This window comes from Chaetodon auriga, chromosome 16 (assembly GCF_051107435.1).
Source record: "Chaetodon auriga isolate fChaAug3 chromosome 16, fChaAug3.hap1, whole genome shotgun sequence".
Taxonomy (NCBI): Eukaryota; Metazoa; Chordata; class Actinopteri; order Chaetodontiformes; family Chaetodontidae; genus Chaetodon; species Chaetodon auriga.
Genome location: NC_135089.1, coordinates 1,165,001 through 1,187,341, shown reverse-complemented (window position 1 = coordinate 1,187,341; position 22,341 = coordinate 1,165,001). Strand labels below are relative to the sequence as shown.

General features: G+C 46.2%; 2 protein-coding genes across 3 annotated transcripts in view; both read left to right on the top strand.

Moving 5' to 3' along the window:
- Positions 1 to 283: 283 nt before the first annotated feature.
- taok2a (TAO kinase 2a) lies at positions 284 to 20,332 on the top strand. 2 transcript variants are annotated; one of them, XM_076752819.1, is made up of 20 exons: positions 284 to 771; positions 5,439 to 5,579; positions 8,207 to 8,278; positions 8,435 to 8,536; positions 9,095 to 9,140; positions 9,231 to 9,327; positions 9,713 to 9,826; positions 10,003 to 10,094; positions 10,242 to 10,335; positions 10,769 to 10,850; positions 10,949 to 11,119; positions 11,504 to 11,713; positions 11,958 to 12,086; positions 12,478 to 12,714; positions 12,801 to 12,929; positions 13,152 to 13,355; positions 13,864 to 14,103; positions 14,252 to 14,464; positions 14,863 to 15,045; positions 15,369 to 20,332. In XM_076752819.1, the coding sequence occupies exons 2-20, from the start codon at positions 5,448 to 5,450 to the stop codon at positions 16,263 to 16,265; spliced, it is 3,444 nt and encodes a 1,147-aa protein (XP_076608934.1). In that variant the 5' UTR covers positions 284 to 771; positions 5,439 to 5,447; the 3' UTR covers positions 16,266 to 20,332. The 2 variants fall into 2 exon arrangements, with proteins under 2 accessions (XP_076608934.1, XP_076608933.1); XM_076752818.1 differs by having other exon boundaries at positions 14,252 to 14,473.
- Positions 20,333 to 21,774: 1,442 nt separating this feature from the next.
- Positions 21,775 to 22,341, top strand: part of cdipt (CDP-diacylglycerol--inositol 3-phosphatidyltransferase (phosphatidylinositol synthase)) — a 3,945-nt gene continuing 3,378 nt past the window's right edge. Inside the window, exon 1 of the mRNA XM_076752822.1 lies at positions 21,775 to 21,969. Coding sequence (XP_076608937.1) covers positions 21,927 to 21,969 — 43 coding nt within the window. The 5' untranslated portion in view covers positions 21,775 to 21,926. The remainder of the gene's footprint in view (positions 21,970 to 22,341) is intronic.

The window sequence follows — 22,341 nt, the reverse complement described above, 5'->3', positions numbered from 1 at the left end:
CATGTCCTGTCCTCGATGGATTTTTACTCCTTCTTGAACAGTGGACATTTTCATAGTACTTAGACAATAAAATGCTGTGCCTCATCACGGTGAAATGTGGCCAACATATACGGAGTCTTGGAAAAAATAATCATTAAATCAAGCCTTGGAGCCTTTGTACCAGATTATTAATATTATCTAGGTCGATTTATTTATACCCTTTTATTTGTGAAGCGGAAGCCTCACAGGAAATAGAACAAATCATTTTCCGGTCAACACTTGAGTCCCGCCCCACCAGTCTGTGCCATCTTGTATTTAGCAAGAACAAAAACGGTGAAAGAAGCAAGTCCAAGCTCAGGATGGGGCGCACATATTAAGACGAATTTTAAGAGTATATTTTAAAAAGGGTAGGCGTGACGGGACAATATGCTTGGAAGTGTGGCACCGTGGAGAAATATCAGCCACACCCCGTAGAATAGCTAATGTTAACGTTAGCTTTCAAGCTATCAAAGCTAAGCTAGCCAATTAGCTAAGGCTAGTAACCCAGTAACACTAGAGAGACAACTAGTGAGTTTAAAGTTTCTGTTTGAGCGAGCCAAGCTAGCCGTATAATTTCCAAACTTTTTATTTATTTCACTGCTGCTCTGAAATCAGGAGGGACTTCGGCGGAAATGGGCCAAACGTCGTGCTGATTGTCTGCTGAGAGGAGACCCGGGCTATGAGGATAGAGGCTCGCTAGCTTGGCTACTAACAGTTGTTTTTCGTTCCAGAGCGGAACCAGAATAAGCCGCGGTAAGTAAAGCTACCGTTACATTTAGCTAGCTGCTATATTCCTGTGGTTTTCAAACTTGGGTCCGGGGACGCCCACTGGTCTTTGATGTGTTTTCAGAGGCCTTCAGGTAAATGAATAATAGTGTACATTTGCTGCAGCTAACCGTTAACTCAGTTGCTCTAACGGCTCGTTTTATCTGCATTTGTTCACTTATTAACGCTATTTTTCTGCATATCGAATGACCAATTTAGAGGCACAATACAGTGAGAATACGACAACAAAGGGCGACTTCCTGGGTGCTTTTAGGACAGATATTGTCAAACAGTGTCATGTGGTTTTAGTTCATTTATGTCTGGGGGTCTGTCGATCACTCCTGCTAAGACCCAGTAAGGTTAACATTAGCCAACGCTACTGCTGCCATGAAGAGTTAGACTTTCCTTCTTCAAGATATGTCGACATTTGTTAAAGTTAACACGTTAATAAAATCAGTAATTAACGAACAAACAAAGCATAGTTTTATGTGATGCAGCAAGTTGCATTCAGGTGGATTGAATCTGGGATTTTAACGTGTCACTTTTACCACAACAAACAAAATCTGAGCCTCGTGCAGATCTGATCTGAGCTGCTAACGGACATAATGTCTGAGAGCGACCAAAGCATTTCTAACCAGCCGAATCACACTCCTTTCTGTTGGTTAGGTGTTTATCAGCGTGTTCTGGGGAGCATTTAAGATGCCGCAATGAGCAAACTAAATTAACTTAATAAATGTGAGGTTTCTGTGATGGGGCAGTGCTTTCAAGCCACACATCTCCAGAATCCCATTTTCCCCCTAAACAACTTCAGAGAGATTCAGTTTGATATTAAGAAGATGTCTGCATGGGAGATTTGGCATTGAATCATGGAAAAGTATTCAGTTTCCATTCAGTATGCCTCCATAGTCATGAGTAGTTTACAGTTTGCAGTATGGAAGTTCCAGTTTACACGTGTTTATTGTCCTTAGTGGTGCAGTTTGTGGTTTTTTCAGTCTTAACGTGACTGTACTAACTTTTCTCTGAAGACTGAACCACGCCCTGTGAAAATTGTTGGTACGTCATTGCTTGTGATCCAGCTTCTTGTTGTTTTTTAACGAGAGATCACATCGATTAAGTTTCTGGGGGTGTTTGTTTTTGCCACCTCCAAATGTTTGTGTAGCCACTTCCTGTGAATGTTCCCCACGTTCACAACAAGGAGCCTCTGTCATGCAAAACTGTTTGTGAGTCAGTTCAGCCACGTGATCGTGGTCACTCGGCACCAAACTTCACGTCACTCCTTTATGTTAGGAACAACTGTCTTGGGCCCTGTTTCCCTTTTCCTTCTCTGTTTTTAGCGTCTTATGCTGCCTTTAAATTTAACTGAATTGAACTTGCGTGACTTTGTGTTTTCCACGTAGGAAGTTGAGGGAACTTGCTTCCCCAGTGTTGTGTGCCTTAACTTGAGAGCACAGCCCTGTTCCTTGGAAAATGACAAAAATAGATACAAGATGGCTTCTCGTTTCAAAAATGGTGAATGATTTGGCGGTTTTTGCATTTTGACATGAAGCTGAGGAGTCAGAAAATGGTGGACAGCTGTAGCGACAAACCAGTTCATGTCTCTGTCTGTGAACTTGGGTTTTAAGAATATTTCCACTTAGTCATGAATACCAAAGCGTTGGGTCATTTATATGGACTTGTGATACAGTTAACACGACCCCATTTGAAAGCTACAATTTATTTCTTGTGCTGTGAAAATTTATGGTGTCGAGTGAGAAAACATGAAAGAGGAATGGAATAATAAAGATCCCTGACCAGACCCGAACCAGTAACGTCACAGTTACATCATATGGGCTTAACCAATTAGAATGCCCTATTTCTCCTTCTAATTTGAAAGACTTGCTGTTCTTCTTGTGGACAAACACATTTTTCTCTCACAGGTTTCAGATTGGTTGTTTTTCTCGTGACTGTGGACAGTAGCTGCAGGCTGCTTCCTTGCTTTGGACTGAACGCCATCAGGCCGCTGAGTGCCACATAATATATGATTGGAAATTGGTTCACTGCATTCTGAAGAAATGTTGGGTTGGGAATCTGTCGCCTTGTCTGGCACAGATTTACTAGCACGTTTACACGGCAGTGCTTTAAAAGGAACGGGCCTCGCAGTGCTGCATTAAAGAGGAACCCCGAGGCCGTCTTTTCATGCATTCTCTGAATCACGGAGGCCTCGTTAGGTCACCGGCTCTCCTCAGGGCTCCAGCTGACACTCAGGATGAGCAGCTACATTAACCTCATTATAAAATGAAGTTGCATTTGTCAATAAGCTAGGCTCAGTGTGCAGCCGAGATCACATTCAGGGGGCTGATTTAATCAGATGAATTGATTTGGAGGTCAGCTTGGCTCATCTTCATGGATTTAGTCTGTTTATGCCGATGTTTGATTTGAGTTGGATGGTGAAGAACTGGAGTGCTGTCAGTTAGGCTTCCTGCTCTCTCATCTGCAGACACATGAGACAACACACGTGTCAAGTATGTATGTAAATGAATGTAAAGATAATTTTTTCCCAGATTCAGCAGATGATTACTCCGCGGCAGTCTTGATAAGTAATTGTTTTAGTAATTTTTAGACAAAAATGCCAAATTTAGAAATTCGAAGACATCATTTTAGGCTCTGAGACAACTTTTCACTGTTTTCTGGCCTTTCAGGCAACACAGTTAATTGATTAATTGAGAAAAGAATTGTCTGCTTAAATGATAATGAAAGCAATGATTTTTGGTTGGATGGTAACCAAACATTATTGCATAATTAATGCAGTTTATTTATGTCGAATCCTAAACGTTTAAATGAAGAAAATCATCACACTGACATTGTCAATTCATTCTGTTAGTCTTTTTGTGGCCACAGCGCCTTTTCTCACACGTGAGTCTTTATATTGTCGACAGTCTCATGGTGACCTTCGTGGTTGATGCTTTGAAAGGCGAAGACAGTAGAAATGTTCTTCGTGGAAGACGAGCAGCCTCTGCTTCAGTTTTCTGAGGGCGGATACCCGGCCTGAGCCGACGGCTCCGGCCAGGTTCAGACAAAAATTAAGAAATGAAGCAGGTGTGGGGTCCCTTCGCGTTGGCTGGGCTAGCCTGTTTGACGCGGTAAAATCGTTGCTGGTCAGACTCATGCAATCAGGTTAACCTGGAAAGCTGTAACCGTGGTTATGGCTTAGGTCAGTTTACATGAACGCCGTCCGGTTCGGTTACTTAATCGGTTCGGTTCGGACAGAAATATGGAGCCCAAGTCGCACTTAAGCCGTTAGGGGTTTGATTTTTTAATCCTGAAAGGGGGGCACCGGTGTTCATTTTTTTTTGTCATAGAACAAGTGAAGACATGTATGTAGTAACACCATGAAGTCTGTATGAGATTGCATTTTATAAAATAAACTCTATTTTTATTTTGATGTAAATATCCATTAAGTGCACGTGTTTCAAGGTCTCTTTTTTGGCAGATTTGTCTTAATTTGCATCTTACCATCCTAAAGAGGTACACTAAGTGTCGTCTGTCAGACTGTTAGTGGACCTGAAGCGCTGACTGTAGCTACATGTTCTGTCTCTGGAAGCTGTTCGGCCCTCGCAGGCTTGATGCTTTCCACGTTACGAGTTCCAGCCCAAACTGAACGCTTAATAATTGAAATCCATTCATGTTGAAGTGCACTTTGTGGAAACCAGCTGCCATTTTGTCTCCCCGCTCACTCTCTGCCGTTCATGTCCCCTTTCTGTTTGGAACTCGCTCTCTCCAGTTTTTCAGGCTTTCACAGTTTCAGCGTCCCGGCTTCTCCTTTCAGTGTTGAATGTCTTCGTGTCACAACTTGTCAGCTGGTTACTGTCCCAGATAGATCAACTGTGGGAGATAAAGGCTGTTTTCTAACAGCACAGAGGTGCAGAGCCCTTGATAACTCCAAACATTTACACCGAAAGCAGCCAGTTGTGACATTCCTGAACTATTGCAGAATATTTGAGACATGCACCGTTGATTTTGAATATCAGGGAAGCTGATGAAGTCTCTGACTTTGGTGCGCATGAGGGAATTTGACAAATGGGTCACTTAACAAGAGTACAAGAATGCATTTTCCAGCATGTTTAACACATTAATTAGATGGTTTTCTGCCCAACTGAAGTGGAAAACAGACGCTTCACGTCCTTCAAAAACAAAATGGGCACACAGTCCAAGATCCAAATTTAAACCAAAGAGTATTTCCTTCAGCAAAATTCAGAGCACGGGACGGGAACCTGCTCTGACACCCGGAGAGACTGCCGTCTTTCTCAGCACATCACAAGGAAATGGTTGATATTTCTGATGCTTTTAAAGACTTGTTTAGATCTGCAGAGTCTGTAAACAGAAATAAAACATGGTGATATTTTCAGGTATGATGGGATGTTCTCGTATTTCTTCTTGCAGATTGGGGCGAACCAGTAAAGAGAGTAAAGAGGAGACTTTTGAAGTTGCATTAGTGATTGAATTATATCATAGGAACTGTTTTACAGTGAATAACGATAACTGTGATTTATTTGAGAGTGATGTTACTGAAAAGCACTTTGGCCAGAGGCGTCGCCTTGTTTTGACCTTTAACCTGAGCGTGTCCTCTCCTCGCTGCAGTCTTTCTTTGCTAACCTGTCCTCTCCCCGCTCGTCCAGGCGCTGGCCATGCCCTCGAGTGCACGGGCGGGCAATCTCAAGGACCCGGAGGTGGCAGATCTCTTCTGCAAAGATGATCCGGAGAAGCTGTTCGCCGACCTCCGTGAGATCGGCCATGGCAGCTTTGGAGCTGTTTACTTTGTGAGTAGGACATCACGTCCATCCATGTTTGGCTGCAGATGTTTGCCTTCTCTTTCAGCTCAGCCTTAACACGTCTGGACAATCTGTCAACGAGATGCGGCCTGAAAATCAGACTTAACGGCCTTTTTCACTCATGCAGCATGATATTGTGCTCGTGTTAAGGCCCTGTGGTGATAGAAAGGAGCGAGCTGTCCGACCAGGTGTTTGTACCTGTTCTGAACAGCCACGCTCGAAGGCAGAGAAGCCGGCCGTGATGGGGGGGTGGACACGTGACACCATTTAAACCTGTGCATAACAGCACATTTCCAGACACTGTCTCCTGGAAGACGTTGTACTCTGCTTACTTTCTCACCTCCACACAGCTGCCAATCACGATGTGAAGTGGGTGTGAATGTCAGGTTGGGGGAGGGGGGGTTCCAGAGCTGTTCGACTGTCTGACGAGCAGCTCTGATGAAACAAACTGACAGCTGTAACCTGACTGATTCGCAGCGACTGATTGATTGACCCGCTGATGTCCTCTTCAGTTGTCAGGAAGCCGTGGAATCAGTGACCAGGACAGTGATTTGAACGTTTTGACCATTAAACACATTGCAGAGTTTGAGTTGTTCCTGAGCTGCTGCAGCTGTGCCACATGCTTGTTTGTCTCGCTTTTAGTCACTAATGCAGCCAGAAAGCTGCGCAAGAAGATGAGGCGGATGTTCTTAATCATGCTCTAATTGGTCAACTGTCCTCCAACCGGCGGAAACAACCATCAAGGAGCAGCAAAGTTGAATAAATCTGATGTGGATTGTGATTCAGAGGTCTGGAGTCCACAGAAAACCGTGTTCTCAGCTGGTAGAAGCTCCAACATGCAGTCAGAAGATGATTATCTTCTACTTGTTTGTTGGTAGCTTCCTCTTCTGTGTGCACATAGAAAGCAACAAGATACTCTGTGCTGATACGGTGCTAAAGAAAATCTAATTGTTTAGATCTTTATCTGATTTTTCAAGAATTTCCCTGAGACGTGCTCCCTGAGCCCAGGAGGCCTGAGCAGTGTGTCTGAAAGACAGGAATTCTGTCTTATCTGCATCTTATCATTATCAGGTACCTGTGAATCTGAAAACCTCGCTGCCGAGTTGGGACAACAGTGGGAACGTTTTGCATCTCATTTTACCTTTATTCTTCAGGCTGTGTGGTAGACTAACACCTCCACAGTGTTCTCACTGCCACACTGAATGTCTGAGTTTCAGCCGATCCTTAAAAGGCCATTAGAGATGTGCTACAAAAATAGATGATGTGCATCAATTTGCATCAATTTAACAAGAGTGCCACTGCTTTATACTGTATTTCGTCAGAGCTCAGACTCTGTGTCCACTTTGTGTGTCAGAGTGGACAAACTGACCTTAAATAAATGCTGAAAACATCAGTCAGGGCTTAAAAGAGCCTTATTTAGTGTTCAAACTGTTTTAAATACGCTTGTGCGTCTCTACTGACTGGCTTCACTTGAATACTCTGTGTTTTATATAGTTATTTGTTTATTTTTTGGGAACATTTCTCAGTAGAAACAGTAATGATGCATCATTTAGTTGTTTACAGTCTGGTTGGACTGACTTCACGTCGTCATCCTTCGTCTGGTCCATCCTCACTTGGGATTTAGGATTAAGCCCTTCGGAGGATTAAGCACTTGCAATAGATTTGAGGAAATATTAGTGTTTTATCCAAAAAAATGAATGATGTAGTTTGGCTGTCAAATGGATCATTCTGTATGTTTTTGTTCTCTTGTCACTGAACATGTTGGATGGATCTTTTGGCGCCACCAAGTGGCCCAAAGAGATATTTCATACCTTCATAAAAAGCCCTTAATCTACAGCAGTAAATGAACAGCTGAGAGATATTTTAAATAGCTGCTAAATGAGGCTTCAGACTGGCCAAAAGCAGCATGTAAAGAAGAAAAGCCTCTTCTCTCCGCGTTCAGGCTGAACTGAGTCCTAACAGATGAACACTGATGATGACTGACTGAAGACGATGGTGCTTTGTTCATATTCTGTCATTTACATGCATTCAAGCAACCAGGTTACAGCTGCTTTCCCCATTAAGCTTTAACATAATGTGGACCTTGTTTCTGTAATCAGGGTAGAGAATTTAAGAAACGTGATTTCTCCAGGATGAGGCTGGTTTCTTGACCGTGCTCATGTTTCTAATCTGTGTTTTAAATCCCTGTGACAGCAGAGCAGGTGGCTCTAATGAGACATCATCACATGCAGAGATGCAGCCTCATATTCAAAATAACTCAGTTCACACTTGGACCAAGACCAGAGCGTGCACAGTGTAGCTTCTAGATGTCCAAATATCTGTTTCCACTCTTAAATCAACCATTTATCTCTCAGGATGGACATACAGTAACCAGGTCACTACTGAGGGTAAAGGTTGGGGCCGTTGTGGCCTAAAGGTTGGAGAAGCAGAATCGATCCCAGACCGTCAGGATGAATCTGGGAGGTGGAAGTGAAATAATCCATCAGGTCAGACTGTCTGTCTGAGCGCTCAGTCGAAACAAATACAGGTTAAAAAAGTGACCGGTTTCCTCTGAGAAGGCTGCTTTCTTCACCGCACCTGTTTAACGTGTGATAACTGAGTTTGTCGTCCAACAGGCCCGAGATGTGCGCAACAATGAGGTGGTGGCCATTAAGAAGATGTCCTACAGCGGCAAGCAGACAAATGAGGTGACCAACCAGAAAGAAACCGCTGCTTTTAAATGGCTTCATCTTAGATCTTAAAGCCTGGAAAACAGCCTGCTGCTGGTTCGGTAACTCAAATATTTAGTAAGAAAATCTGCTGTGAGTCCAGATAAAGACTGAGTGCTTCGTGTCCGTGTGCAGAAATGGCAGGACATCATCAAAGAGGTGAAGTTCCTGCAGAAGCTTCGCCACCCAAACACCATCGAGTATCGGGGATGTTACCTGAAGGAGCACACAGCATGGGTACGTATGATGGCGTCAGTGGGACAACGCGCATCCCATCGTCCACGTTTTAATCACATGAGCGCGACGACCTGATGACCTTCAGGCTGCCACTAATGCTTTCACGCCCTGCTGTCTGTCTGGATTTAGATTCAAAGTTGCGTTTAACAAGTGTCAGAAAAATGAAAAATGTCCATCACCAGAGTCCCAAAACCCAAATATATTCAGTTTACTGGGATTGAAACAGAATATTGCAGTATTGTACTTTTACTTTACTGCATTTCAGTTCTGGTTAGTAAAACAAAATATAATCAGCAAATAATTTAGGATGTGTTGAACATTATTGTGAAGGGAGTCGTTTGGCATAATGAATAGTTTTTATACTTAAAGTATATTTTTATGCTAATGCTGTTGTACTTTTACTTGTAATAGAGTATTTGTCCACTGTGGTATTACTGCTTGCACTGCAGTAAAGTGAGGATCCCTCCACCGCTCTCCACATGTGTGTTTACCGCTGTCAGACGTGAATGTAAAGCGTGTTGTGTGTTGTGCTGATGGTGCTGTGAACTGTCCCCTCAGCTGGTGATGGAGTACTGCCTCGGCTCGGCCTCGGACCTCCTCGAAGGTCAGTCTGACCCCAGAAGACTGTCGCACCTCATTGTTTCTCAGTCAGTGGTTGTTGTTTGTGACTCTTCTTGTGCTCTTTATGTTGCAGTTCACAAAAAGCCACTCCAGGAAATAGAAATAGCTGCTATTACCCATGGTGCACTGCAGGGATTAGCATATCTTCACTCTCACAATATGATTCACAGGTAAAATCTTTTTCACCTCCTCACGTTCTACTCTTTCTGTCAATGACACCGGGATCTTCTTCTTCTTCTTCTGCTTCCTCTGCTGCTGCTTCTTCTTCTTCTTCTTCTTCTTCTTCTTCTGCTTCTCCTTCTTCTTCGTCTTCTGCTTCTTGTTCTTCTTCTTCTGATAGGTTACTGCAACACATCCTGTGTGTTGCAGTAATGGATGGTTGGATGTGTAATAGTTGGATGTACTGCTGAGACCATTAGCAGCCTCTAGGGGGCGCCCGTTTGTGTTTCTTGTCTCTGAGAGCTACAATGCCTTGCTGTTAGTCAGTGTGTTGATGTTTAAAAATGCTGCATGCAGCATCTTTACGCATGCTCAACGTGTCTTTGTCCTCTGTAGGGACGTGAAAGCGGGAAACATCCTGCTGACGGAGCCCGGTCAGGTCAAACTGGGGGACTTTGGTTCTGCTTCGATCGTGGCTCCGGCCAACTCCTTCGTGGGGACTCCGTACTGGTGAGTGTTCATGCAAACTTCAAGTCGATTTTCATTAATCTTCTTTTAGTCTTAAATCTTTGGATGTGTTGTTTTTCTGCCGTGCAGGATCAATAAACGTGCAGAAACAGTGTCACAGCACTAAGAGAGTCTTAAATGTTGTGTGTCGCTGACGTCTGCTGTGTTTTCCTTGTCAGGATGGCCCCAGAGGTGATCTTGGCCATGGATGAGGGCCAGTATGACGGCAAGGTGGACGTCTGGTCACTGGGCATCACCTGCATAGAGCTGGGTGTGTGTGTGTGTGTGTGTGTGTGTGTGTGTGTGTGTGTGTGTGTGTGTGTGTGTGTGTGTGTGTGTGTGTGTGTGTGTGTGTTGCAGTGTGCAGGCATCAGTTTATATGAAAGCAAAGGTCTCTGACGTTGTGCTCTCCCCACAGCCGAGAGGAAGCCCCCACTGTTCAACATGAATGCTATGAGTGCCTTATATCACATCGCTCAGAATGAAAGCCCCGTCCTTCAGTCCAACCACTGGTGAGAGGCTTTCTGTCTCCTCTGTTCTAGGCTTGATCTTTACACTTCTCCCACATTCATACCTCTGTCAAACCTCTGTTTGTCTTCAGGGACTCCTGCAGGCTCAGAGGAGTGACTCCATGAGTCAAAGAGACATTTAAACTGTGACAGAGAGAAAACGACCTGATATCTCTGAATAATGTTTAAATAATAATATGATAATACTAACGGACTGTCAGAGACTGTTAGGTCTTCTCTCTGAGTTATTTTTAGGACATAAGTTAGCATCCCGGTGCTCCTCGTTAGCTGAATTACCTGATTCTAGCTGCGTGTCACACCTCTCTCTTTCTCCCCATTTCCTGTCTGTGTCTTAATCTGTCACGACTAAATAAAAAAAGCCTCAAATAATAGTAATAATAATAATGATAATAAATATTCCCATACTTCTCCGCAGGTCTGATTCCTTCCGCAACTTTGTTGACTCTTGCCTCCAGAAGATTCCCCAGGACCGGCCTACCTCGGATGTGCAACTCAATGTGAGAACTCTTCATCCAGTGACACCAAAACACACACACACACACACACACGTATACCTGCTCTTCGTCGTGCTTCATCTGTCGTCTCCGTCCTGTAGCATCGCTTCGTGTGCCGCGAGCGTCCGCTGACGGTGATCATGGACCTGATTGCACGAACCAAGGATGCAGTGCGGGAGCTGGACAACCTGCAGTACCGCAAGATGAAGAAGATCCTCTTTCAGGAGACGCAGCAGAACGGCCCGGTGTCCGAGGGAGGGGAGGATGAGGAGGTCAGGAACGGGGAGAGGGGAAGATGAAGGCTGTGAATGAGCAGTGGGGAGGAAGGGGAAAATGGAGGATGCATTTTTAATAAATTCAGAAAGTTGCTTTACTTAAAATGCTAAAATTAATAACTTAGACTTTGTATTTTTCATGTAGTTCCTGTGTTTATTGATGCGCAGGAGGAGCAGAAAACGCAGCTTCTCGATGTGTTTCTATCTCTGAACATGAAACCCTTTGACATGGCTGAGCCTTAACGATGAGCTAATGCTAATTCTCCGTCTGTGGTGCACCAGTGCATGACAACACAACACACCACACGAGAGAAGACCTGAAGCACGTCGACAAAAACTGAAAACTTGAAGGTGTGTAACCCAAAAAGCGTGTGTTTTCAGGAGGTGGAGCAGTACCTGCTGCGGACGGGCACAGTCAACAGCATGGAGAGCTCCCAGTCGGTGCCCAGTATGTCCATCTCAGCCAGTTCTCAGAGCAGCTCGGTCAACAGTCTGGCCGACGCCTCCGATGACAGCAGCAGCGAGATGGCCATGATGCAGGAGGGCGAGCACACCGTCACCTCCAACAGCTCCATCATCCACCGGCCCACGGTAAGGACCCCCACGACCAGGCCCGAGGGAGGGTCTCTGCTGTTCAGCTCCAGTCCTTTTGCTTCGTGCTCTTCATCGTTTATAGATATTTGTTTGATGAGAAATTGAAGATTTTTTGCAAATGTGGGATGTTGATCTGAGAGCATTAAGTTCACGTTGGCCTGTGACCCGTCAAGTCTAATCAGGAGAAAAGAGGTGCACCTCAATTCATAAGGTGTTTTGTGTGTCTCCTCCTCCTCCTCAGGGTCAGGACAACATCTACGATGACCCTTACCAGCCAGAGATGGACCAACCACAGGCTCCCTCAGCTGGACGCCGCCGAGCTTACTATCGCAACCGTGACCACTTCGCCACCATCCGAACCGCCTCCTTGGTGAGTTCACTCTGCCGAGCCTGTCGGTTTATTGGTTCATCAAAAGGATTAGTTTAATCCTCCGTTTTAGAGCAGAGACAAAGTGAATCAGGATTGTAAGTCTGTGACTTCATTCTTGTGCTTTATTAGCGTTATAAAAACGTTGTTCCTGAGCGTTTCAGTTGGTCTTTGTGTTGTTGTGTCAGAAGTCTCAAGATGTTTTCAGGTTAAACTCTGTGACAGCTCAGTCTGATTCGAGTGACCTGATCCTGACGGTTCAGCTTCAGGTGTCAGGAAGACGCCTTCACGCCACAGTTTCTTGGATAGCACCGTCTGTGTGCCAGCAGCTTCACTTCTCTCACAGACCTGCTGAACAAACTCTCTCTGTTTCACATCGGTGTTCGTCCTCCAGGTCACCCGTCAGATCCAGGAACACGAGCAGGGCTCGGCGCTGCGAGAGCAGATGTCCGGCTACAAACGTATGAGGCGGCAGCACCAGAAGCAGCTGATGGGGCTGGAGAACAAGCTGAAGGCGGAGATGGACGAGCACCAACTGAAGCTGGACAAAGAGCTGGAAAACCAGAGGAACAGTTTCTCCACTGAAGCCGACAAACTGGTGAAGAAGCATCAGGCCATCCTGGAGAAAGAGGTGAGGCTGTCGAGCTGTTCAGACACACCACGCTGCTCACCTGACACCATCGCCGTGAACGCTGATGTGTTTGTGTCCTCCTGCAGACGAAAGCGGCTCTAACAGAAGAGAAGAAGTTCCAGCAGCACATACTTGGCCAGCAGAAGAAAGAACTGACCGGTTTACTGGAATCACAGAAACGCCAGTATCGCCAGCGCAAGGAGCAGCTGAAAGAGGTAACGGCTAGCTCAGATTCACATATTCAGCACAGGGGTTCATGAAGGAGGATCCTTCCCAAACCAGAGCGCACTGCTCGCTCATGGTAGCGGTTCCCTCATGTCCACTGGACGTGGTTCTTCAGCACTGCAGCTCATTTGGATGTGGTGACAGACAGTTGGCTGTGGCTGCACTCGACGGGTTTGATCGACCTTCTTCTTCTTTTCTTTTTGTCTGAACAGGAGCTGAATGAGAACCAGTTGACCCCGAAGCGGGAGAAGCAGGAGTGGTTGATCCGTCAGAAGGAGTGTCTGCAGCAAATGCAGGCGGAGGAGGAGGCGAGCCTGCTGAGGAGGCAGAGGCAGTACTACGAGCTGCAGTGTCGCCAGTACAAGAGGAAGATGCTGCTAGCGCGTCACAACCTGGAGCAGGACCTGCTGAGAGAGGTGCAGCAGCTGCGTGCTCACGGTTCACGTCCCGCCAACGCAGGGCGCTCAGGGTCGTTAGGCTGAGCTCACACACACTGGTTGATATCAGCAGTCATACAAAGTGTGTGTTTTCACTGAATGTAGGCGATTCTGTGTGTCATCAGACAGCTGCATGAGTACGAAACAGTGACGTGACTCAGAGTCAGAGAACATCTGTGACTCGTCCAAACCGTCGCTCAACAATCGTTTTATATTTCAGTGGAAATTTAAATAAATATAAGTCAAAGTACAAGGCTGCCTCCAAACAGCTGTGATTCCGTGTAGTTACTGACGGCTGTTGTGAGGAGATGAACTCATTGTCTGCGTTGACACTCGGTCGTCTTCTTTCGATTCTTCTCATCTAGAAACGAGCAGGTTGTGATTGTGGTTCAGTCACATCTCAATAATCCTCAAATTCGGGCCCGTCCTTTAATTCAGTGTTTAAATTTCCTCCTGGATTTCTGACCTCGGTCTCGTCCTCCGCCAGGACCTGAACAAGAAGCAGACCCAGAAGGATCTGGAATGCGCCATGTTGCTGCGGCACCACGAGTCCACCCAGGAGCTGGAGTTCAGGCAGCTGGGCTCAGTGCAGCGAACCCGAGCCGAGCTGATCCGAACGCAGCATCAGACCGAGCTGACCAATCAGATGGAGTACAACAAGCGTCGCGAGCAAGAACTTCGCCAGAAACACGCCATGGAGGTCCGGCAGCAGCCCAAGAGCCTCAAGGTATGTAGGAGACCTGGGGGGTCGGGGGTGGGGGGTGATTTAAGGATTATCTTCAGGTCTCAGAGTGATGGCATCATGAGATCATTTGTCACCTCTGGTGGAAAACATCATTATCATTATCATGATCATCTTTAAAACCTGGTTTCAGTCCAAAGAGCTGCAGATCAAGCGTCAGTTCCAGGAGACCTGTAAGATCCAGACCCGTCAGTACAAAGCCCTGAGGAACCACCTGCTGGAGAGCACTCCCAAATCCGACCACAAGGCCGTCCTCAAACGCCTCAAAGAGGAACAAACACGTAAGCTGGCCATCCTGGCCGAGCAGTACGACCACTCCATCAACGACATGCTGTCCACACAGGCTGTGAGTAAGGCAAGGAAACCCCCGCGCACCTCCTACACCTTCACTGCACCGCCACTGCACCGCCACTGCACCGCCACTGCACCACCTCAGTGCTCCTCAGGACAACAGTCATGAGCAGCTTTAGTTTTCAACAAAGCAGAAACAGATACTGGAGCTGAAACGAAGAACTGATCGAATACGCCAACGTGACTTTAATGGACAAAAAGACGTGAAGAAGTCTAGGTGGATATTTGTTATTTGCACCTCTAGTCGATACCAAACAGATCAAACTGATGTAGTTTTAGTTGATAGTTACTTGAAAAGGAGAAAAGAAACTCGCTGCACATCATTGATGAATAAACTATCTGTGATCTCGCGGCGCTCTGACGATCCTGACGCTCGTCCCTTTTGATCCACAGCTGCGGCTCGATGAGACGCAGGAGGCCGAGTACCAGGTGCTGCGGATGCAGCTGCAGCAGGAGCTGGAGCTGCTGAACGCCTACCAGAGCAAGATCAAGATCCACACCGACTCCCAGCACGAGCGAGAGGTGAAGGACCTGGAGCAGAGGGTGTCCATCCGCCGGGCGCTGCTGGAGCAACGGGTACGAGCACACCGACCGTCCGTCTGTCTGTGAGGCTGTTTGAAGAAGAAAATCCAAAAAACAAAATCCCAAATGAGTTTGATTTGAAGAAATTTCAGATGTGACGAATGATTCTTTTCATTATTGATGAATCTGCTGATTGTCTGTTCATTCTACGTCTCACAGCTGAAGACGTGTTGAAAGTGTTGGTTTATCTCAGCAGTAAGAATCAGACACGTCGAATCCTTCAGAGTAAAGAATCGATCTGTTTGCTCGCTGGTGTTCGCCGCCGTGCTTTTTTGTCATGGTGGTTTCAGCGCTGACGCTGTGGTTCTTGTTGGCAGATCGAGGAGGAGATGCTCTCCCTGCAGAACGAACGCTCGGAGCGAATCCGGACTTTGCTCGAGCGTCAGGCTCACGAGATCGAGGCCTTCGACTCGGAGAGCATGCGTCTGGGCTTCAGCAACATGGCGCTGAGCGGCATCCCGGCCGAGGCCTTCAACCAGGGCTACCCGACCCCCAGCCCCTCCTCGGGCTCCGGCGGCTGGCCGTCCCGGCCCGTCCCTCGCTCCGGGAGCCACTGGAGCCACAGCGTCCAGAACTCGGTGTCGACCCCGTCGTGGCGCAGCCAGAACCATGGCGGTGGAGGCTTTGGCCGCGCCGAGTCCGTCGCCTCCTCCCACGGCCTCGGCAGGGACGGCGAGCCGCACAAGAGCGGCAGGGGCCACTCCTCCGCCTCCTCGTCGTCCTCCTCCCACCATCACCAGCAGCACTACCTCCCTCAGCACTACCAACACCACCAGAGCACGCCGCAGCTGTACCGCGAGAGCCACGAGCGCGACGGCAGGGAGCGCGAGCGGGCCAGGGAGTGGGGGGGGGGAGGGGGCCACTACTCCCATCACTCCCAGGGCCACCACCACCATCACCACCACCTCCACCTCTCCTCCCACGCCTCCTCCCAGTCCTTGGCTCTCTTGCCTCCCCCGCCTCCGCCTCCCCCCATCTCCCTCTCCTCCTCCCCTCCGTCCTCTGCCTCTTCTTCTTCATCGTCGCAGGGAGGCTACGGGGGCGGGGGCCTGAGCGTCAGGGGCCCTGGTCTGATGGCCCTAAGGAACAGCCCCCAGCCCCTGAGGAGGACGGCCTCCGGGGGGCCGGGAGGCGGGGGGAGCGACGGGGGCCTGAGCCGGAGCACGTCGGTCACTTCTCACATCTCTAACGGCTCTCACCTCTCCTACTCGTGAAGGCGCCGGCGTCTCCTCGCCGCTCGACCCGTGAGCGTCGTTCTGCTTCTGTGAGGGTTCCACACGAGAACGGAGAACAGAAGCAGAACCGGGCCCACGAGACCGAGACGCTTCCAGCGTGTTCTCAGAGGCTTCAGGGAGCTGAAAAAAAAAAAAAAAAAGGTTTTAAAAGTGTAAATTTTAACGTCTCCTTTCCCGAAGAGTTCAGGGCTTCAGAGTGTCCTGACGGAAAGAGAGGAAGCCTTCAAAGAGGCACAGCAAGCAGCAGAAACACCAGTATTAAGACCCCGAGGACCGCCGCCCGCCTCCTCCACCCGTCACTGAAACAAACGTCCACCAGTGAAAACAAAATGAACGAGCCCCGCCCACCAAGACCAGATTTTTTTCTGAACAAATCGAAAAGTCCACCGAGTGGTCGCACAGCGGCGAGACGGTTCAGCTGCAGCGAGTCGCCGGCGGACACGTTGAGATTCAGGTGTGAGACCTTCAGGGTTCAGGTTTATAGTAGGTGTGTGGAGCTTCCTGTTGGCCTGCGGTGCTTTCAAAACCACTGTAACTATGTAAATAACAGTTAACTGTAAACCCGGTTTTTTGATTTCTGAGTGTGTCATACGTTCAGCGGGGGGGGGGTCTTCTTTAATTTGTAGTGATGAGACGATGAAATAAACACTGCCATCTGTCTGTCGGCCGACCGAGACGACTCTGCCACTGCCCTTTAAGTCCTCTTAAAGGAGCAGCGTGACCTTTTCACAGGTGAGCTCGTTGGTCTGAGGCCGTTCAGAACTCAAGCTGCTTCATTCACACGTTCACCTGCCGCCGCCTCAAGAGTGCCGCGTTACAGCGTCGTACCGATAAAGAATCGCTCGTCACGTCTCTGCTGATTCTCGCCCTCCAGATGTTCTCAAACGGCATCATCACACACAAACGTGAATATCTGAAGCTTTCTACAGTGCTGGGAGCTGCTGGTTTACTGGTCATCAGACTGGGAACCTGCTGAATCACACAGGTGTCGTTCAGGTTCTGCCTCCAGCTTTTGCTCTGAACGCTCAGACTCACCTGAGCCGAGTTCAAACGGCCAATAAGAAAATGTCGCAGTGCTCCTTTAAAGGGACGCTGCCAGAGAGTATTTTTGAGTGAGCCGAGCACTAAACCTGTGCTCAGAGCGTGTGCGCGCGTGCGTGCATGCGTGCAGCTTACCTACACCTACACCTCCACCTGTTCCTCCACAGTTTGCTCTGCTTCTGTAGATACGATGTACATGTGACATTACAGATGAGTCCAGCTCAGTGCATGGAGCCTGTGTACAGACGGCATTTGTATGGCGAACATGCACACGACCTATTTATAGAACTGCATATAAATGTAAGACACCTGTGGAAATGTAGCAGGTAAACTGAAGATTGTTCACTGTCCAAACACTTTGACTTGCATTGTACTTACCAGTGTACATAAAAGCACTAACTTTGAGACTGTGTTAGAGTAATAATAATGATTATTTTGTCACGTGAGTTAAACCATTTGTACTAGATTCAGACAAATAGACGCTATCATTATTATTACCTCTGCTGCAGCTGGAATATTTATGTCGTATGCTAATTTTTAAAGTGTAATTGCCAATTTTGACCACTAGGTGGGGAATAAGCGCAATGTTACTGTGATAGAGCTATAAAAAGAAAAACTATTAGTGTTTTTAAGGAGGACAGAAGGACTCCATTTCCCAGCGTTCCTGTCGCTCTCAGGGAAGGAGTCTTCAGTTCTGAGCTGCGTTTTGATTTTACTCTTTTTATTTTGAGCCAGTATTAAAGCGGAGCGACGCGGCGCCGTCCACTCCTTCACTACGTTTGGTGCCATGTCTCCTCCTCTTAGTTCATGTCTCCTCCTCTTAGTTCACGTCTCTCGCGCTGTGTTCGCCGCGCGAAGGACGAACACGCTGAGCTGCAGCATACGGAGCCCCAAAGAGGCCAAAATTCAGTCATTTCAAAAGACTTTGAGTCATAAAGAAGAAACGTAGAAAACTCAGCTCATTATCAGGAGTCGTTTTTATTTCATCAGATTTTTGGATTTTAGATGAACCTTCGTCTTCTTCTGTCATTCTTTTCTTTCACGTCTTCATCTTCCTCATCGTCGTGAACAGAAACAGCCGTGAAAGCCGTTTTTCCTTTCAGAGCCATGAAAATGAATGAAAGCGTTTCAGAACAATGAGTTGAGTTTTAATCATTTCTGTTTTTTTCTTGTGAGTTTCTGTGTTTTCCAAACTTGGTCATGTGACTTGAACTTGGTCACGTGACCGCTTCACCTGCAGTCGTTCTTCTGATGTTACACTTTGAGGCTCCGGCTGCTGAGCTTCTCCTCTTTGGTTCCACTTTAACACTCATGTCCATTTCGTTTTGCACAGTCCGAATGGGTAGAAAAATGATGTGGTCACTTCCTGCCGGGGGACAGTCCGTCCAATCCGACGTGTCTCCGCCGCAGGAAGCTGTCCTCAGTGCGATCTGATGCTGTCTGTCATGTCTACCTCATTTGCACTGATAGTAAAAGAATGTCTGGGTGGAAAGAAACGCAGATTTCTTTGTCAAATGTTTCATTTCTCTTTGTGCAAATGTCGACGAGAGACGCTGCACGAGGACAGGAGGGACGGAAGCGTCCTCGTCCGCGTCCTCTTCAGTGACAAGAATCAAAGTGGAAGCTGTTTTTTATTTGTGTCCCCCCTCTGGACTCGTCTCTGTAGGACATGCTGGACTTTAATCCCACACGGAGACACGTTGGTCTTTGTGGACGGAAATGTCTGCTGGGAATCTGAACTTGTCCCCGTCCCCCAGAATCCTCGACAGAACGTTTGAACGTGAGATTTCATTTTGCCAACTTTGATTTTCTTTTTTTAAGTGCGTCGTTTTGTACGTTTTGTTTCTCTGTGACGGTCCTCAGTGATTTCTGCTGCGGGACGGACGACCTCAGGTGTCCGTCCAACGGCAGGTACGGTGAGCAGTTCACTGACATCAGGATTTCTGTCTTTCATGTCACAATTAAAGGAACATTTTGGGAAATTTTGCCGTTTGCTGTCCTCCAGAGTCACGTCATCTCGAAATGATTCGTTCTCTGTGAAAATAATGAAAAACGTCTGGTTGAATTTCCTGGATCGATCGACTCTCTCAACTCAGAAATATTCCGTTAAGTGTTTTGATGTCATTTCCACAACAAACATACTGAAATATTCTGCTTCTGTTTTTCTCTTTGGTTTCACAGTGAACAGGTTTGTCGTTTCTGGTCTTTTGGTGAAACGACCTTTGAACGTCTCCTGAATTATTTAGAGCGTTTTTACACATTTTTTTCTCACCTTTTATCGAGTAAACAATCGACTTGCTGGAAAAATAAAGAATTATCTGCAGGTTGATCAGTGATGAAAATCGTTGCAGCCCCTCATTGTTAACCTGGAACTGTTACTGATTGATGGGTTAATAAATGTTTTATCTGGTCAAACGTCCAAAGATGTTCAGTTCATGGACTCATCAAAAAGACAATCAGTAAATTCTCAGTTGAAAAGCTGGAAAGTGACAGAAACAGTTGTTTTGAGTTGCAGATTGCGTTTCAGTGACTGATCATCGTTTCAGCTGTGATTCAGTTTGAGTGAAGCAGAAACTTGTCTGACTGCGGTGCGTTCAGGACAGGTTGGAAAAACGATTACCAAGCGCACGGACGCAGTGAGGAAGATGTGAAAAACTGCTCGTTTCAGCTCTCCTCCTGTCTGTCCACCACTCGATGGCAAACAAGCAAATTTCCCAGAATGCCATTCTGTTAGTCCTCGCTGTCTGTCATGTGGTCCATAAAGTCACCCCCCACCCCCCAAAAAAAACAAAACACAAACACATCCCGACTGTGCTGTTTGAAGCCAGCGGGTTCAGAAACTGACAGGAACAGCTGTGAGGATGAAGATGAGGATGAGGATGAGGATGTGTTCAGAGGAGGATTTAGTTTAAAATGTTCAGGTTCGATGCAAAATGTTGGAGTTCAGAGACGATCTGTACAGAAACGTAAAATCATTTTGGAGAAATAAATGAACAAAAAAAGAAGTTTGTTTTGAGTTTGTTTTGTTCACACATGAACTGATGCTTCATAAAGTTTGATTCAAAACCACAGAACTTTATTTGAACTTCCAGCACAGATTTCCTGCATTTTATTTTCCACATTTTTCCATTTCCAGACACGTCATGACAGGATTAATGTCCGCTGAGCTTCATAGTAAGAACAGATCCAGCCGACACACACGGAGCTGCAGACTGAACGAAGAACTTTAAATGTTTTCATGTGGCTGATGATCATTTTCTGTCTCACCATGAATCAGTTCTCTGCCTTAATATTCAGTTTCTGCTTTATCAGAAACAAAAGACACAAAGTGATTTTTTTCTTTCATCTGTGACTCAAACTTTAAATCTGAATTTCTTCAAGTTTCTGTGTCCAGACTAAATGAATTAATGAATAAATAAAATCACTGATTAATATTTCAATAATCACATGACCTGCAGTTCACGTGCTCAGGTGTAATGAGTGAAGCAAGATAAAAATAAAATGCTCATGATCGGTCAAAATTCTTTTTTATTTATTCATTTTTATCTATTTATTAATTTTTTAGCATGAAATACTTTTGTCTTTTTCTTCTTCTTCTCCTGGAGGAAATGTACTTCCGGTGACCTCTGGGGTGAAAAACCTAAAAATAACTTCAATCTGTTTCACTCAGAAATGTATTAAAGGGGAGGCGCGCGCGCTGCACGCTGTGAGCTGCGTCACACGACGTGATCACTGCCGTCATCAAGTTAGACAAAAACAGGAACCACAGACCGGAAACAGAGATTTTCTTTCAAAATATTAACACTGATACCACAATGTTAAAATACTCTGTTACAAATAAAAGCCCTACAGTGGAAATGTTACTTCAGTAAAAGTATGTAAAAGTACTTAAAGAATTAAAGTCAAAGTACTGAGTGCAGTAATTTGTCCCATGTCTGTTGTCTTCTTTGATCTCTTTAGATCATTGTGTCTCTGTGTCTGTTGTCCTCTGGTCTCTTTAGATCATTGTGTCTCTGTGTCTGTTGTCCTCTGGTCTCTGTAGATCATTGTGTCTCCTCATTCACGTCTCAGCAGGATGTTCCTGTTGGAGTTGGTTGAGGTGGAGCTCATTTTACTAACTAACTAACTAACTAAAGATTCTTTTCATTCTGGATCCATTGATCTCCATTGATCCATTGATCTCCATTGACTGATCGATCCAATGAGCCCAAAGTGACACCTTCACCCTGTTAGTTTGGTCCAACCAACAGTCCAAAGCTCCACATGATTCCAAACACCTTTAGACCATTGAAATTGTTGAGAGGAAAAGCAGCAAATCAGTCAGGATGACGCTTTTTATTATTATTATTATTATTATTATTATTATTATTATTATTATTATTATTATTATTATTATTATGAAAACTCGGCGGAAGTCGTGCTCTTGTTGGTGGTGGCTGCCAGCAGACGCTTGACAGACGCTGCTGTGAGGAAGTCGTCGCTCAGAAAAATCGATCTGTCGACTGCAGTGAGTTTTTCAGTCAAACGCGAGTCAACGCTGACAGTTTACTGAGACTAAAAGACGACGTGTCGCCTCCAGAAACGCCCTAAACCTCAAAGATGGCACAGGAGAACATTTTCTTGTTCGTTCCGAATTTGATCGGTGAGTTTTTTTTTACCGCCTCTACCATCATGGAGCTAGCTTAGCATTAGCCTGCATGTTAGTGCATGTTAGTGCATTCTGCGGAGCTGGTTTAGTGTGACGCTGTTCTCCTAAATCTGTTCCGGCCTCTAAATCCTTCAGATGAAATGATCTCACGAAGAAAAGTCCTCTTGTCGCAGCTGATGTCCCACAGATGAGTCTCGGTGTCACAAGTAGACCCTGATTCGTTTGTGGGGTCACAAATCAAAGAGGTGTAGAAACTGGTGGCACTAGATCCTCAGGTCCTCACCTGGTACCTGACTCCACCTGATGAATGAAGCCTTTTCAGGTTCAAACTCGTCTGTTTTTTTTGCTTTTGATAAAAGTGATTTT